A 19204-nucleotide genomic window follows, 5' to 3' on the forward strand; every position below is an offset into this window, starting at 1 on the left:
TTAAAGCTCATAACAATTATAGAAATTCAGAAACCGATTGTGCATTACCCTAGACAGAAGATGTCCATTGCAAAAGCTGTACTCTTGTATGATTGAAAATAAGGATACCCATCAATTCATCATCTCTAGCCAGGGCCTACTCCCCAGCCAGCTACTAAACCGCTCCAGTTTCCAAAACCCAAAATAATGATTTTGAAGTAGAAACAGTAATATAATTCAGTTCTTATATCACAGTCATTCAGAATGTAATGGAGAAGAAACACTTCTTCGCATATTTTAACAGATTGCGGTTTCGGCCCATCTGTTTGGTCTTGGCTGCTGCCACACAACAGATGGAGCAGTTATCACGAAAAACACTGACAACTCCAGTACTGCCAACATTGGGCTAATTTTAGGATTGAGTATATCTCACTGAAAATAATCAAATAGGTCATTAAGATGGAAAAAAAAGCGGCTGCACTAAACTGCCACTTCACACCAAAATTTCACTGCACCACTGAACAATCATTGAAATACAGACAAATATCTGAGTCAAATACAGTTCTAAACCACATACCAATCTTTTGTGGATCTCTACTAATAAGATGATTTCAATTATATATGGCCAATCTCTATCATCGACAGGATTTCATATTTAGCACAAGCTTCAGCTTTCACTGGCCCAGTGATAGCATCCACTTCACACTTCTGTAGGTTATGGTGTCAATCTGAACACTCCAGCTGAACTACAATACACACAATGAGTTTTGTTACATGTATACTTGAGTGAATGGTTTGTGAGCTGTGATATTATACATCTGTGATGACATTTTTGCCAAGCGCATTTTAAGATTTCAGCACAAGTCACTTGGGTGTGGCAAATAAATGAGGCTCATTCCAATATAAGGCAAATATATTTCATCTCACTGCCTAACAATCCCAAAGGATCTAATGGTCATAGCACAATATTGGAATAGTTGTGTCAGCCTGGCTCAGTGGGTAGCACTCTCACCTCCAACTCAAAAGGTTGTGGGCTCAAGCCCCACATCTAGACTTGAACTCACATAGTCTAGCAGTTCTAAAACTATGTTGTATCATTAGAGATGCCATCCTTCGGATGAGACGTTAAACCAAGATCCCGTACGCCTATTCAGGGGAATGTGAATGATCTCATGGCACTAATAAAAAGAGAAGGGATTTTCTCTTGATGCCCTGTCCAACAATCCCCCAAATAAAAATTGGTCATTCACTTCATGACTGTTTGTGGGACTGTAATCAGGGTCTCTTTGGAGCTGAACTGGCTACAAGGTGACATGCCTAGCAAAGGAATGTCAGAATCGACCCCAGCCCTCTGTGGCAGTTTTGGTAGTCTGGCTTCTGAGTCAAGCGGCTCTGCAGTAGTCCAGGGCACTGCTGGTGACAGCACAGCCAACGTGGCTAATCGGCAGGACATGGAAGGGCAGACCAGTCACGAGGGGCAGGGAGTCATCCCACTCAGCTCCTTTTAACCCTGCAAGCCAAAGCCCAACAGGTAGGGTGGTCCTAGCTGGCAAGTAGCGGGAAAGTTTCCCAGACAGCAATATCAAAGGTAAGCCTAGTGGTTTTAGCTGGTTAGACTCCAGCAATGCCCCAACGCACACTCTGGGGTCCCCAAGCCTTGGCTCTTGCCAACCTGTGCCTAACACTTTCCAGAATTAGGTAAGCAGAATGCGTCCCTCCAGGGAGAGAGAGCGCATTCCATTCCAACAATCTATATCTGGGATTTCCATGTGTGGGTGGGATGTATGGAATTCTCAGCTTAGTTTGGATACTCTTAAGCACGGTGATGGGTTTCCGCATGTGTCAGACACCCGGCTGACCAACCAAAAAATTGTGGAGAAGACAAGCCAATGGTGTCCATAAAGCTTGAATCTTTTAAATGCATGATAGGAACCAAGGATTTTTGATTTTGACTAATCAAGGAACGAGAGAGTCCAATCAAGAAAAGTAGATATTGCCCGGACAGTGCATTTTTGTGGATTTGGGGAGGAAGATATAAACACACAGGTTGGAAAAAGAATGAGAGTGCAAGACTTGATGGACTGAATAACCTTCTCCTGTTTCTAAGCAGTGCTAGGAAGAAAGAAATTAGCAATAATATGAGATATAATGGTTTGGTGTTCTGCAGTGCTGTAGCAAAGGACAGATGGAAAAAACATTTATTTTAATCTCAGCTACAATAATCAAATCCTTGTGTCTCACAGGTTGGACTGAAAAGAATTAAGGGCTAGAAGTTCAAAAGAGCGTAGGTTAGAATGAATGAGAAGGTTGAAGAAATTCAGATGTCTTATGTTGCTATGTAAGTTCTCAATGAAACGATCATTGAAAAAATGCTGGGGTGGGAGAAGAGTTGGAATGAGGTGAAAACCAAAGGAGCGTCAAAAATTACCACAAAACATGTCTCATTAGTAATACTGACAGTACAGCTAAAAACAAATGCATAAAGGGCACATGTTACATAACTGACCTTATTTGATTGCTGACACCATAAAAAATCTTGAAAAACTGTTCCTGGGCTAAGTCACAGACTTTCTATTCATGATCCACTGTCATTTCAACAATAGTTAAGTTATTTAAACTTCAAAAGCAGTGTGTGACGTTTCCCCAGTAACATTTTGTGCAGTTATCAAAAACTGACATACAGGTCAAACTGAAAGAGCTATTTTATTCTAAGCATAAATATGCTGATCTGTCTTAAGTGCTACCAACTCTTGTTCTGCTGCTCCAATCAAGATCTCCTGGTCTTCAGTGTTGGATAGACTCCAGCATACAATTGGATATTTTCATCAATTGTGTGCCCCACTTGGCTTAGGAACTGGACTATCGAGATCACAACACAGGATTGATTTGATTCCAGTATTCCATTGTCAAGAACTGATAAGAGATTGGCCTCAGGCAAAATACTGGAGATGCTGGAAATCTGAAATAAAAACAGAAGATGCTGGGAACACTTAGCAGATCAGGCAGCATCTTTGGAGAGAGGAAAGTGAGTTAACGTTTCAGGTCAATGACCTTTCATCAGAACTGTTCTATCTGGAACATCTGAAAACTGTGTTACTTGATCTGCCAGGTCGTTGAAGTAGTCTTACATTCTTTCCTGAGCAACACATGTGTAGCCGTTGTAATAAGACAACTGTCCATTAGTCCTCCAAAGGTGTAGTGTATTCCATTATGCAACTCAGCAAAAAAGCTGAAATGGAGCTTCTCAGTGGGTCAGGGAACCATACTCATAAAAAAACTCTAGAAGACAAATACTATGGGTCTAAATTAGAGGTTGATATTGAATGAATAACTTAATATATGTAACAAAGTTGCCAACAATACAATATTCTGACATATTGCAAGTTATATACAAAAGGTCTTCTCTTTAATTTCAGACATCTGGTTATGTCTGTAATAAAGTGTCTAGATTTGGAAGCCTTAATCTAATGAAAGCAATGATTTACTTCCAAGAAGCTCAATCAGTGATAAGTGCTAACATAATTCAATAAATGTACCCCAAGAGTGTTCATCAAGCCTACCATTGCATATGGCTTATTAGAAACCACACAGTGAAGAACTGAATACTCTGCTTGAGTACTTCAATATTTTTCTGCTTCATAATTCTATATTAATTATGTATTATAAAAGGGTACAATGTAAAGCTGGATCGTTCAACATAATTTAATACATGAACCCCAAGTGTATTCATCAAGTCTACCACCACATTCAACTTATATTAGAAACCAGACTGAAGAATTAAGTAGTCTGCTTCAATATTTTTCTGCATTATAATTCTAATTTTGAATAGGAGTATATTATAAATAGGTGTATAACACAAAGCATGATGGTCCAGATAATGTTATAGTGAAATCTACCCATTACAAATCTACAGGAAATGTCAAAGCACATTTGTATAAAGGTTTATGCTTGTTTAATGTCTTAAAATGGTACTTCCGCAGAACGAGCAAAGTGATTAGAACAGGATTAAACGTGTCTAATTTTCCAAGTAGAGCAATCATTTCCTAAAGGTATGGAAGTCCTCACTGTTCAAACTGACTGCTTAACAGAGCCGCCTAAAGATCACTTACATTCTCATACGCTAAATCTGGAACCCTAAAATCATATTTGATCACATTAGGTGCAACCAACTGATTTCTAAAACATCTTACACCAAATCAACCTCAAGGCAATTTAAGGTGCTCTAAGACCTCTTTCCTAAGTAAGGCAATACTGCTTATGCTTACTGGTTATGGGTAGATTATGAGATCATGGGTTCAATGCCAACATTAGCACTTGAGCTCCTGATCTACGTGACATTCCACTGCACTACTGAGTGGAGGAATGTTGCATTGATATAAGTGAAGTTCTTCAGATGAAACATTAATCCAAGGTCCCATGTGACTATAGTTCAGGTCAATTTAACAATCCCAAGATGCGATTCGAAAAGAGAAGAGTTTTTCAGTTAGCAATCTTCAGATAATTTGTCCATTCACCTCACAGTTATTTGTGGGAACTTGCTGTGCACAAAATGGCTGCTGTGATACCTACAGAAACAGTTTCGACACCTGAAAGGAATTCAATGCAATGGATTGTTACAAAATAGTATTAATTAGATTAATTTCAAACTGTTCATCACATGGTTTTCACATTGTGCAATATATAATTAAAAATCTCAAAATATTGTATTGATTAAGCAATTGCATTAAATTTAAAAAATGCTAACTGGTATACCATATCAATCAAGCTTGAAGGGTTAGTGTGGATATAAAACTCATTCGAACTTATTTGTGAGCCCCTTGTTGTTTTAATGAAAGTAAAATGCAACAGGGAAACAAGATGACTGTTCTCTAAGGAAAGGAAAGGGTAGGATATCTCTAACTCGTCAGCCAAAAGTTTTCTTTTCGGAAGACTCTCACAAATTATATGCGTATAACTTTTTGTGGAATGATTTTTGAATTTAATATAGAAAAACACACTCAGAAAAATGTTTCTACCCTGAAGGCAGGTCATGGGAAGACCTTATACTTGCCTTTTTCTGCATCCCAGTACTTTAATTAGAGCTCAGCAGTGAAATCCATAAAGTTGATTTGAATTAAATCCCTCGTTTACAATGCTCGTACTCAGAGGCACACCTAAATATAATTTTTCCCTTGTGGGCAGGCAAATGCTAACATACATGTGGATGCAGAATGGGAAGGTAGGATTAGAAATAACTGCATTCTAGTTACATCAGATCCAAATATGGAGGATGCTGGAGAGATAATTAAGTAGCTAATCTTCTGACTATTTGTACTATCCTGCCTCTAAATTGGTCCTTAAATGAAACGCAAGGGGTAATTGATAGCAGATACCAATTCTATTGGCATTGGAATTATGCAGAAAAACAATCCACTCTCATCTCTGATACACGAGGTGAGAAGCCAATGGACTCTACTATCATTTAAAATGTCTACCATAAAAACTAGCACCCTTCAGGTTCAGTGGTGTCCGGTAACTCAGTGGTTAGAGCACTCGCCTCACAAGCAAGAAATCTGGGTTCAATTCCCGGTAGGGCAAAATCTTGGCCTAGTTTCCTTACTTCACAAGCCTGATAATAATCCCTCAAGAAAAAAAAATATTTTGTCACTCAATCCACGACTGTCTGTGGGACACTGCCATGCACAACTGGCTGCCATGTTTCACCCACAAATACAGTCAATTCACTTTACAGTATATTCTGTGAAGCGCTTTGAGATATCTCGAAGACATGAAAAGAAGCTATATCAAATGTGAGGATTATTATTATTATTATGATTAAATTAACCTAACTCTTGAGTTGGATTTTCTTTTGCCTGCAGGAAATCCAACGATAATGAAAAGCCATCAAGTCATATTGAATAGGCCTCACAATGTACTGTGTTTGAATCAAAGTTAATCCTTAAGTATCTTGTACACAGAACATCATTTCCTGCCAGCGGAATCTAGAGTTCCTGTGTCTGTGTAACAGCAGTGTATGCAATTTTCCTGTTGTCCTTCAGGACTCTGGAACCACCAGGTATTGCAATATAACAGCAGTATGTTGTACTACATCATATAGTGCACACAACAGATGCATAAAAGTGGCTTTTAAATGCATTGCATGCCATATTACAGCACCGTGCACACCAAGAACCACCAGATCCAACCCCTGTTGAGTTAATTACCCTTAGATCGCATCATTGTATGCCAAATCAGTTACCAGTTTCAACTGAAGAATGCCAATTTGCATTATTGCCCATAAACCTATAATCCAACTGGTATCATCTTTGGGAAACATTTTAAAGAGAACTAATACATTTTCAGATAAAAATAATAGAAATGCTATCAGTAACAAAAATAGAAAGGATATTCATCTCTGAATAAAAACTCAACAGTTCCTCACTTTCACCTCCAGTCTTGCTCCTCCCTACCTCTGCGACGTTACAAACCTTCCCGCTCCTGTTGTTCTGCGGGCAATGGTTTGTTCTATGTCCCCTGCCCGCCCCACCATCGGTGGTCGGGCCTTCAGCTTTTCTGATCCCAACCTTTGGAACTCCGTTCCAGAATCCCTTGCCTCCTTCAAGCTCTGTCTCAAGACCTTCCTCTTCGACTTTACTTTCAGTCATCGTCCTGGCACCTCCCTACCACTCCGGCCTGCTTACCCCCCACCCGCAACATGCTGTGTCCGCTCAACTGGCTTCGGCCTTCTGTATGTCCCTCATGACTTCCATTCAATCAATAGTGGACACGCTTTCAGCCACTACACCCCGAAACTCTGGAACACTCTTCTTCTATCCCTCCGCCTTGCTCCTTCCTTTCCTATCTTCACATCATGTCTGAAGGTCTTCCTATTCAACCGTGCCTATGGTCACCTCCCCCTACCATCGGCGTGCTCCGCCACTGTCAAGCGCTCTGGGGCTCTACCCTGCATAAGGGGTGCTATTTAAAAGTATATATATAGCTCCCATTGCTGCAGCAGTTCCCTTTTAGAAATGGTCTGTGAAAAAATACATCATTGTCTAATATTTGCAGGATCAAATCCAATATATCGGCTAACATTTGTGCATAAATAAGAGGTACAAGTTTTATCAATTCATTGATGGTCATTGCTTCAAGCACACAATAGATTATTATTCTCTTTCACAATGAAACATGAAAAAAATTACTGGAATGATTCAAAAGAATACTGACATTTGTGCAGGTTTCAAGTAGAAGAATATATTACTTAATTCACTTAAGGGACAGTAGGGAGGCAAAATATGCTCTCTCCTCCACCACATCACTCCAATTTCAGAAAGCACCCACACTTCTGAAATACAACATACTTGTAGCTATCTTATGTTGACCTGTAAGACAAAACGTCACCATTTGTGAATAACTTTGTAGAATAGTTGAGATTCACAAATTCTTATAATTCGGTTAATGTTTCACCATGTATCAGAAAATAAATTACCTCAAACAAACCATGATCTTACTGAAAGGTATGAATATATAAATAATAAAAATAATAAATAAAATACATCCTTCTGAATCCCACACAATTCAAATTCAAACCTTGTGATACTATTTTTTTTAAATCTTTATATTCAGCATAAAAATTAGGGAACAGAAAAGGAGCAGACAGTCCAAGTCAGCTAAAGCAAATGTTCAAAAAATCAAGGCCATATATATATGTCTTGTAATAATAATGAGAGGTGAGAAAACAGGGGGAAAGGACAATATTGACATAATTGTAGACCAAATGTGTTTTGTTCTTTATTGAAATGGGTTGGTTTTGACGTTCAAGATAAAAATTTAATTACTACATGAAACTGACTATAGATTTTTGGTCCACTTTTTCAGCAATTCAAAAGAACAATTTAGAGCTATATATAAATACAACATCCCCATGGTTTTCACAGCAACCAATCAAAGCAATAAACATATAATCATGACCATCCTTTATTTCCACTCATTACTGAATGGCAATTTGTAACTCCTTCTAAATTTTTCACTTGCCAGTTTCATGTAGCATCTTAGCAGAATTCTGTAATTCTTAAAGCACTATTCATATTCAATTTCTTGCAGATTGATGGGAATATATCTGAACTAAAACTGTTTGTCTGTGCACTTGATATGTCTTGCAGAAGCAATCTCAAAAGGAAAAAGAAACAAAATAACCTTAACTTGAAATTAAAATTCAGGCTGGGAGCTGAGCTCCCTAAATCAATCCTGCCAGAAACAGTTTCTGCAAGTTAGTGTGATGTATTTTCCCATTACTTAATTAAAGAATGCAATTTGAAACCGCCAAGTTTCAGATCCCACTGAGCAAATATTGGAAACGTTCTGATTTAAGACTTTTAATTTCAAGTTAAAGTTATTTTGCTTCTTTTTTTCTTTTGAGGTTGCTTCTGCAAGACATACCAAGTGGGCAGTTAAACAACCTGCTCCTAAGCCTCTATCTTTACTGTTCATCCACTGGTCACAAGAGTAAGCCAGTGCAAGTTGCTCTTTGATCCTCCTTTGTCTTGAGGTTGAAACAACTAACTTCCATTTAGGACCTTCCCATCCCAGAGGTATAGCCAAGATGAAACTGCTTCACGTGCCACCAAATGTCCGAACTACCAGTCAATCAATATTATGCAGTGATATTGGAAACTACTAACAAGTTAATCTTTCCATTTGCAAAACATCCATTGCCAATTTTATACTGTATGTTTAGCACCACCATCCCACCACATTTTGTGCTGCACCAGTACCAAGAATACATTGCCGTCTGCTTTCAAAAGTTTTCAAAAAGCACTCTGGCACAACACACACCTAGATTATATATCACAAACACTGAACAGACACTGTGATATAACTACAACGGACAATACACATAGTACACTGTGGTCCTTTGGGAGCCAAGCCGGTGATATGTTTGGCAATAGAATATTGGAAATGAATCAACCCTCTAGCGGACTCGGTAATTCAGATCCTGAGCTGCGGGGCTGCAATGTTCAAGGACACTGTTGATGACATAGCAGCCAGTCTGGCGCATCAGCAGAACTAGGAGGGACAGACCAGTCGATGGAGGAGGAATTGTTCCCATTCAGCTCCTGCTGACCCTGCAAGCCAGAGCCCAAACAGATAGGGTGGTCCTAGCAGCAGAAAGCTTCCCAGACAGTGCTCACAAAGGCAAAGCTGTATGGTTTTAGCTGGTTAAATGGCAGCAGTACCCCAACACATAATCTAGGGTCCCCAAGTATTGGCTTTTGCCAACCTACATTAAATGTTTTCCAGAATTAAGTAAACTGGGTGCATCCCTGCAGACTGAGCACCTTCTATTACTGACACAGGGAAATTCCATGTGTGAGTGGCACATATGTGGAACTCTGGTTTGGATATTTTGAAAGCATGCTGATTGATTTCCACATATATCAGAAACCCTACTAACCAAAGGACTCCCTAGCTCCTCCTACTCAAGCTGTTCAGAACTCTGGAGCCCATGTCCTCTCCCACAACAAGCTCTGTGAGCCCATCACCCCATCCTAACTCAACTCCATTGGCGCCTCACTCCCCAGAAGATTGAATTCAAGATCCATATCCTCACCTTCAAATCTCTCCATGGTCTCAACCCAACTATCTCTGCAACGTTTCGCAACACCATTGGCCTGGTCCTTCTGCTGAGCTGCTTCATGTCGCCTGCTCAATCCGCCCAACTATTGAAGCTTTCTGCCATTCTGTCCCTGGACTCCATCCCAAAGATGCTCTGCTTTGCCTCCCCCCCACCGCCCCATCTTCAAATCCCACCTTAACATCTATGTTTTCGATTGTACTTCCATCTGTCTTCCCCTACCTCTTCAGCTACACACAGCTGCCTAAATGTAAATTGGTATTTTACTCTTTCACCCATTACATCCAAACATAACAATATTCATTAGCATCAAAAACAAAACTAAAGCATCTCCAATTGTGAGGTTAATAAAATGACCAAATATGATCCAACTTACAAATAATTGTTATTTACTGGGAAAAATCCTTGGGAGACTTGCATTGTCCAGATGTCTTTGTTTGGGCATATCAATCTTTTTTTTTTTCCAATTTGACACTTTTTGTGATTCAGATTTTAGGTTTCTCATTTCCCATAACTAACCAATGCCAAATCCATTTAGGCTTATTTGCAATGCATAACCATGGAAATGAAAAATTGTCCAATCTTTACAGAGGGAAAGTGCATATTCCATTCCAACAATCTATCTCTGGAATTTCCATGTGTCGGTGGGATGCATGGAATTCTCAGTTTAGTGTGGAAACTCTTAACAACAACAAAATTACATTTGTATAGCACCTTTCACGTCTAAGTACAGTGATGGGTTTCTGCATAGACACGCGGCTGACCAAAAAATAATTGATCTGTTTGATACTCAGGAGGCAGGACTTGGAAGAAATAGGCTCCAGAAATGTGAAGGAGGTAAGATGGGGAGCAGGGGAGTCGTTGTCTCAATCTTACCATCATTTGATCATAATAGCAGAAGCCGTGAACGCTTTAGCCAAAATGAGAGAGAGTTTCATTGCTAGGAGACTATTTAATAATAAAAAATAATAAATTTGTCACTTCAATCCACAACTGTTTGTGGGACACTTCTGTGCGCAGTTGGCTGCCATGTTTCACCCACAAAATAAACAGTCAATCCATTTTACAGTATATTCTGCAAGCGCTTTGAGACGTCTCAACAACATGATAAAACACTACATCAAATGCAAGGATTATTATTGCTATATTATTATAATATCTAATACATTTACAAGGTGACCTATTTCCTCAATAGAAAACATTTGCAGTTTAATAATGTTATCCTTTGTTTTCAAAAACAAGTTGCATTGATATATTCATTGATATCATTCTCATTTCTGCTCTCAATCATGGTCAAGGAGAGAAGCTGCTAGTCAGATTGTTGATGATCTAAATTTACACGTTCTTTCCAAGGACAAGGGAGGTCATAATTAATCATTGGGTTCCCAGACAACTTTACTTAAATTATTAAATCCACTGGTATCAACTGTTAGAATAAGATAAGCAAAAGTAAACATTAAATAACATTGGAATAATTTCATTCTTTAAATGTTTTTCGATGTCCACAAACAATTAATAGAAACATATCTTATTTTCTAAAGCGATTAAAAAAGTATGAATGTAAATGTATAATTTCACTAATCATTTTATGATGAACCTTTATAAAATTCTGGTTGGGTCTCAGCTAGAGTGCCATGTTCAATACCGGGCACCACACTTTAGAAAGGATGTCAAGGCATTGGAGAGGGTGCAAAGGTGATTTACCAGGATGGTACAAGGAATGAGGGACTTCAGTTATGAGAGGCTAGAGAAGCTAGGATTATTCTCCTTACAGCAGAGAAGGTTAAGAGGAGTCTTAATAGAAGTTTTCAAAATTATGAGGGGGTTCAATAGGATGAACAAGGAGAAACTATTTCCACTGGCGGGTGGGTCAGTAACCCGAGGACATTAATTTAAAATAGTTGTTGAAAGAAACAGAGGGGAGGTGAGGAGAATTTTTTTTCACACAGCGAGTTGTTCGGATCTGAAATGCACTGTCTGAAAGGGTGGTGGAAGCCGATTTGATAACAGCTTTTTAGAGAGAAGTAGATAATTATTTTGGGAGTACAAGATTGCAGGGCTGTGCGGAGAGAGCGGGGGAGTGGGACTAATTTGGATAGCTCTTTTCAAAGAGCCGGCACAGACACGATGGGCCGAATGGCCTCCTTCTGTGCTGTACAATTCTATGATTTTGGTCAGATGACCATCCCTTAATTGCGATGAATGTAAGGATTCCTTTTGGACCACACCCAAAGCATTTTAAACGGAAAATATAGAAATCACTTGCACAACTACAAGCAAAACTGATTCAAGCAGCTACAGAACTGAATGGAACTGAGGAAATTGAGTAGAAGTTGTTTATGTGCAAGTTCACCTACTTAGAAAGTATGAGGCAAGACCATACTTGTGGTAGACAATATAACTATCTACCTCATTCGTTCGAACTCCAGATTCAACAACAATTTACATTTATATAGTGTCTTTTATGTTGGTAAGACATCCCATAGCTGACTAAAAACTCGAGCTGGAGAAGGGGAGATAAGTGACCAAACTCGCATTGGAAAAAAAAAGGTGCGTTTTGAAGGCAGCTCAACAACGAAGCATTCTGCAGCCCGAACATTCAGAGCAACATTTTTGGTGACAGAATAACAAACTTCTCAGGAAACAGTTGCCTTAGTGTTCAGCAAAGCCAATTGCACTTTGCCACAAAGTAACCATCACACAAGTAGAAAACGCCCTAATTTTCCACATGGTTCTTGACCTTCTAAAGAATACCACTGTGGAATAAACTGTATTCCATTGGGATATCAGGCAGTAAAGTCCATCTGTAAGAGTGGACCTTATTCGATACAGTTAGCTAATCTCCATTTATTATTAGTTTTACCTAGGATTTTGTTCCTATAAGGAAAGCAAAGTTTAATCACAAATTTATGCCTTGACCTTTGACAAAATATGGGCTCCACAGGAAGATTTTGATTCTCCCCCCGACCAAAAAAAAAACAGCAGGTGACAAAAAGACTGCTATCGTATATCCTCAGTGTGTGGTAAGTGCCCAAAGACAGGAACCTTTTTCATTACAAAATATTTTGCTTCGCCCACAAAATATAGTCAATTCACTTTACTGTGTATCCCGTGAAGCGCTTTGAGATGTCTCAAAGACATGATAAGGCACTATATCAAATGCAAGGTTATTATTATTGCAACAGAATATCTACAATGTTATATGCCAGGAGACTATAGAATCATAGAATCGTACAGCACAAAAAAGGCCATTCAGCCCATCGAGTCTGTGCCGGCTCTTTGAAAAGAGTAATGTAATGTCAATCCCACTCCCCAGCCCTTTCCCCATAATCCTGCAAACCCGTGCTCCTCAAATACCCGTCCACCGCGGTTTTAAAAGTTGTTATCGAATCGGCCTCCACCACCCTTTCAGACAAAGCATTCCAGATTCGAACAACTCGCTGCATGAAAACATTTCTTCTCAACTCCCCTCTGCATCTTTTAGAAACTATTTTAAATCTGTGACCTCGAGTCACCCACCAGTGGAAACAGATTTTCCCTTTCTAACTTATCAAATCCCCTCATGATTTTGAAAATCTCTATTAGGTCTCCTCGTAATCTTTAGTTGTTGCATCAGCTTAATCCCTTAAATGCCTTGTTTCAGGTCATTAACGGGTCATTGAGTATTTGTAAATTACCATGAGATCCGTATCTGGATAACTCATCAATGAGGTGGAATTGGGTTATCTGGCGGTAAAGTCCATTTATTTATATATCTAACTCCCACCCTAAGTAATTCCAGGCTGCTGGTAGGAGAAAAAGAAGCATCTAAACCCTAAAAAATACTGTATGACCAATTACCATTTCTTTGTTATGTACCCCATAGTGTGGTGATATCTGTTCAGAAACTTACTGACATGCTGTCGGTGTTATTTTTGAAGAGCAAGGTTAATTAGACTATGCAAAGCTGGTTTGCTTTCGTACCCAGTTGTTAATTAACCCTTTGTGTAACAAAATTCCCCGTTGTCTCTCCTCATCTTATATTTTACAACCTCCAACTGCCCTAGTTCATCCAGTTGATCTCCCTTTTGCACAGTTCGGAAGGTGCTCTACATCAGATCTCGAGGCATCAATGCAGTTAGAACACAAAAGCAGATATTCTGGTCAGCCCCAATGTTAATATACAAAATTACTATTTTAATATATTTAAAATTAATATACAATATTAATATACAAAATACAAAAACACTGTTTGTGGGACACTGCTGTGCGCAATTGGCTGCCACGTTTCGCCCACAAAGATAGTCAATTCACTTTACAGTATATTCTGTGAAGCGCTTTAAGACGTCTCAAAGACGTGAAAAGTGCTATATCAAATGCAAGGATTATTATATTATTATTATTAAGCGAGAAGTTTATAAGGAGTCTTTCTGCTCAGTTTGAAAATGCTTCACAGCTCTTTAAGCCATGCAACATTGAAAAACACAAGTGCTTTGGGTATCAAAGATCTTTGATATGCAAAGAATATCTTGAACAACAAATTACATTTATACAGCATCTTTTATGTCAGGAGGATGACCCAAAGCACTGAACAGTCAAGTATGTGCACCCGAGCTGGGGTTTGGGATCAGGAAGGGTGGGGGGCAGGTGGGGCTGGGAGGGTGACCAAAGGACGGGCCAAGGGCTTGAGAGGGGCCTTAAAGAAGGCAAGGAAGGGGGCAAGGCGAAAGGACTGTGGGATGGAGTTCCAAATGTTGGGGACAGAAAGGCTGAAGGTCCGACCTCTGATGGTGGAGCAGGCCAGAGTGGAGGGGCTTACAGACCGGGATGTAGGTCACAGAGGGAGGGAAGAGCAAGGCCATGGAGGGCTTTGAAAGTGAGAAAGAGGATTTGAATTCAGAAGATGCTACAGACGATCAAAGCTGAGTTGTTAAAGAGATGCAACTACATTAAAGTTTGGGGCCCGAAAGGGGAACAAAAATAAAATAGTGTGCAAGACAGCACACGGTCACTTTAGAAAATGAAGTTTTGTCAAACAATAAAAGGTCAAACTTAACATAACATGTAGGAGCAGGAGTAGGCCATTCGGCCCTTCGAGCCTGCCCCGCCATTCAATCATGGCTGATCTTCTAATCTAACTCCAGCTAATAACATAACCCTGCCTTATCCCCATATCCCTTAATCCCTTTTGCAATAAGAAATCTATCTATCTCAGTCTTGAATATGTTCAAGGACTGAGCGTCAACAGCCCTTTGGGGTAGTGAGTTCCATACATTCACCACCCTTTGAGTGAAGAAGTTCTTCCTCAACTCAGTGCGAAAGGGCTGGCCTCTGATTTTAAGGTTGTGACCCCTGGTTTTAGTTTCTCCAACCAGGGGAAACAATCTCCCACTATCTACTCTATCATGCCCTTTGATGATCTTATAGGTTTCTATAAGATCCCCTCTAATTCTTCTATATTCTAGAGAATATAGGCCCAAATTGGTCAGCCTATCCTCGTAACTCATCCCCTTCATCCCTGGTACTAACCTAGTAAATCTACGCTGCACCCCTCCAAGGCAAGTACATCCTTCCTTAAATAAGGAGACCAAAACTGCACACAGTATTCCAGGTGTGGTCTCACCAGGGCCCTATACAGTTGCAGCAAGACTTCCCTACTCTTATACTCTAATCCTTTCATAATGAATGCTAACACACTGTTCGCCTTCCTAATTGTTTGCTGTACCTGCAGACTAACTTTCTGTGATTGGTGTACAAGGACACCCAAGTCCCTCTGGACGCTAACACATTCCAATCTCTCCCCTTCTAAAAAATAACCCGCTCTACTGTTTTTGCTACCTCGGTGGATGACTTCGCACTTCCCTACATTATACTTCATCTGCCACCTACCTGCCCAATCACCTAACCTATCTATGTCTCGCTGCATTTTTTTAATGTCGTCCTCTGTGTTGACACTTCCTCCTAGTTTTGTGTCATCCGCAAATTTAGATATATTAACTTTGATGTCCTCATCTAGATCGTTGATGTAACTGGTAAATAGCTGAGGCCCAAGGACTGATCCTTCTGGCACTCCACGAGTCATATCCCGCCAATTTGAAAAGGACCCGTTTATCCCTACTCTTTGTTTCCTACCCGTTAACCATTCCCCAATCCACGTTAATATGCTCCCCCCAATTCCATAGGCCCCTATCTTTTGGACTAACCTACGACACTAAACTAGGTGGGAGAGTAAGCTCTGAGGATGATCCAAAAAGATTACAATGGCATAAATAGGCATCGGGGACTGGGCGAATAGATGGAAGATGGAATTTAATGTGGGGAAGTGTGAAGTTATTCATCTAGGTAGAAAAAAATAGAAAAACAGATTATTTTCTAGAGGGAGAGATAGTGTTAGTGTTCAGAGGGATTTGGGTGTCCTTGTACAGCAGTCTCAAAAAGTTAGTTTGCAGGTGCAGCAAGCAGCTAAGAAGGCGATCGGCATGTTAACGTTCATTGCAAAAGGTTTAGAGTACAAGAGTAGTAAGTTTTGCTGCAACTGTAAAGGGCCTTGGTGAGACCGTACCTAGAGTATTGTGTGCAGTTTTGGTCTCCTTATTTAAAAAAGGACATACTTGCCCTAGAGGGGTTGCAGCGCAGATTCACTAGGTTAGTTCCTGGGATGAGGGGACTGACCCATGAGGATAGGCTGAATAAACTAGGGCTATATTCTCTAGAGTACAGAAGAATTAGGGGAGATCTTATTGAAACATATAAGATTCTTAAAGGGCTGAATAAAGTAGAGACTGAGGATCTGTGACTGATAGATTTTTTAAAAATAGAGGGATTAGGGGATATGGGGATAGGGCACGTAATTAGAGTTAGGTCTGAAGATCAGCCATGATCTTATCGAATGGCGGGGTAGGCTCGAGGGGCCCAATGGCCTACTCCTGCTCCTAATTATTATGTTTTTATGTTCTTATGCGGCACCTTCTCGAATGCCTTCTGGAAGTCCAAATAGACCACATCCACTGATTCACCCTTATCTAGTTTACTCGAAATGTCCTCAAAAAATTCTATAAGATTTGTCAAACATTACTTCCCTTTTGTAAAGCCATGTTGACTTGGCCTAATTATATCATGGCCTAATTACTTCTAAAACTCTTTCACAAAACTACAAAAATATATTAAGTACTATAAATGAAAAAAATTATCAACAGAGGGGAGAAATAATTTGTAAAATAAACTTTTTTTTATCTGCAAGTAGATAAGATTTGAGATTCTTGCTAGAAACCAGAGACAAAGAAAAGATGTGATTCTAGTCCAAATAAAGTGCTAATAGAAATCACCTGACCAACAATGATTTCTAATAGAGGCAAGGACCCTATATGACAGTTCACTTGTACAGACACAAACTGTACCAAGACTTCATTATATCTTAACATGATGGCCAATTTTCATAAATTCATCCCAATTTACCTCAAAAATAAAGAATAAACAGAAATTTTAATACATCTGCAAACTATCAGTAGGAATAATATCAAATCTCTTTCCTTGAGACTGAAATTCTATTTTGACACTGAGAAAAATCTTGAAGAGACTGGCACTATATTTTAAACTATGAGCATTGAGACATGTACAATGTTACCCATTACCATTCTGTGTCAATGTAGTGTACATCACACATCATACAGCTCTCTTGCCAGGTTGCTTTCGCTTTGGAGGTTTCACTTTTCTTCCAACTACTCGCCTGTTTCCCCTCAATATCATAGGGCAGAGACTGCCCTATGGTCTACTCTTAAATCCCTCACCTTCATAGAAACATATATAATGCTTTCTCACCGAGAATTCAATAAAAGCATAAGCCATGTCAAATATATTTTAAAAANCACCTAACACCTTCTTTGCTTCCGTGCACAGCTCAAGGCTAAATTTTTCAATTAAAATTTGAAGCTCATGATACAACTTGTATCCTTTAATTTGTAGTAACCATAATGCACTTGCACACTACTTCTGAACATCTATTTTTCCTGGCAAGAATAGGTGTCTCACATTAGTTTTCTGCATTACAGACTTTAGCTAACGCCCATAGGCTGCCCTGTGGTTCCTGACCCACGTCTCTCTATGACACTATCCTCTTGTTAACAGCTGTTGCACGTGACCACTGATTAAAATAACTAAACAATGTATTAGTAGATTTTATTGTTTCAACTTGACACAACTAGATTACACACAGGCATACATTCAAGTTCAAGGGGAACTGTACTTTACATGGCATCAGATGAAATATAACAGCCTTTGCGTACTGACGTTGCATGAAAAACAATGGTGGATTTTTAAACAAAACATGTTACCTTAGTTGTTACATCTACGTGCAATATAAATAACACACAACAGCCATAGGATAAATTTCTTCTCTCACGCAGAGGAGAAGAAGATTTGCAACTCTGGAATAAACTGATTATTTCTTGGTGCATCATCTACAGGTGTATCCTCTACGTCATAAGTTGCGACACTTCAAAGTTGTGGTACAAGTATAGAGTGCAGGTGAGGTTAAGTTACCATATTTTTGTTTATGATCTTCTTTGGTTCAGTCGCAACATCCAGTGGAGTGAATTTCACAGGCTCCTTAATCTGTCTCCGCGACCTCTTGGTCCCATCTGGTAAAGTTTCCATGGTGATGTCTGCCTCCAAGTCACTGCTACCTGCTTGGTCACACTCTGAGCACTGCCTGTAGGACATATAATATTACCAGCAGAGTATGAGATCTAGAGAAAAACTGGTAGAATTGCTGTCAGGAATGCTGGCATTCTGCTACGGAGCTTTCTCCTGGGGCCAGATGCTGCCACTCGTCAAGAGTTTCTACTGATGGTAATCAAGTTACGTGTTTTTACCTTTCAAACGTTTACTTAATACTACAATCTGGCAGTTGGTGAAGCAAATTAAATGTGTGAAACAGGTCACAGCCTCAGCCCCATTTTAATCCACATATCAAGCAGTGTTTAATGTTCACAGGAAAATAAAATCCAGACATCAGAAAGGAAGGAGAAAAGGAAAGAATCATTATTGGGAAGCTGGTCAATTGACTTTACACAAAACGCTAAAGTAATAGTGAACACAAATTCACTCAATGATTCAGAGCTAAATAAACTACAAAAAAACTAAAAGGTGAGTTGCTTTTGCCTATGGGAATTCTTAACAGGGACATAAATTGCATAACTTCAAATGGGTCAAAGCCCATGACAAATTCAATCATGCCCAGCTTATAAATACATTTTAAAATCTCATGAAAGGGCTGAAAAATTTCAAAAGAATGGTAGCTTTTAGGTTGACTTTAGACATTTATACACTTTCTAGTATTCTCCAAAGGAATTCAAAAAGACACAACAAAGATGAAAAAAGAACAATCAATAAAACTCCACTTCTCTACAATAATCTTACCTCGCAGAATGTGCTCTGACTAATTAAAAGTGAAACCTAACTTGGTGATCAGAAGCACAGTTCAAGCATGCAACTCACAAGAGGCAGTTGTTTGGACTACAATATAAAATAATTTGTATTCAGCAAACTAACATTACTTAAATACATCAAGACTGATATTTTATGTATTTGGATAGTTCTAAATAATGACAGAATAGGATTGAAATTTGAAAG

At 39.3% G+C, this 19204-nt stretch overlaps 1 protein-coding gene across 3 annotated transcripts in view; it reads right to left on the reverse strand.

Moving 5' to 3' along the window:
- Positions 1-19204, reverse strand: part of phf14 (PHD finger protein 14) — a gene marked incomplete at its 5' end in the record, with an annotated part of 136229 nt that overhangs the window by 66326 nt on the left and 50699 nt on the right. For all 3 annotated transcript variants that reach the window (XM_007899722.2, XM_042346928.1, XM_042346927.1), the window contains 1 exon segment: positions 18113-18281. In XM_007899722.2, the coding sequence (XP_007897913.2) occupies positions 18113-18281 (169 nt within the window).

The sequence above is a fragment of the Callorhinchus milii genome, unplaced genomic scaffold (assembly GCF_018977255.1).
Source record: "Callorhinchus milii isolate IMCB2004 unplaced genomic scaffold, IMCB_Cmil_1.0 Scaffold2, whole genome shotgun sequence".
In the NCBI taxonomy this organism is placed as follows: domain Eukaryota; kingdom Metazoa; phylum Chordata; class Chondrichthyes; order Chimaeriformes; family Callorhinchidae; genus Callorhinchus; species Callorhinchus milii.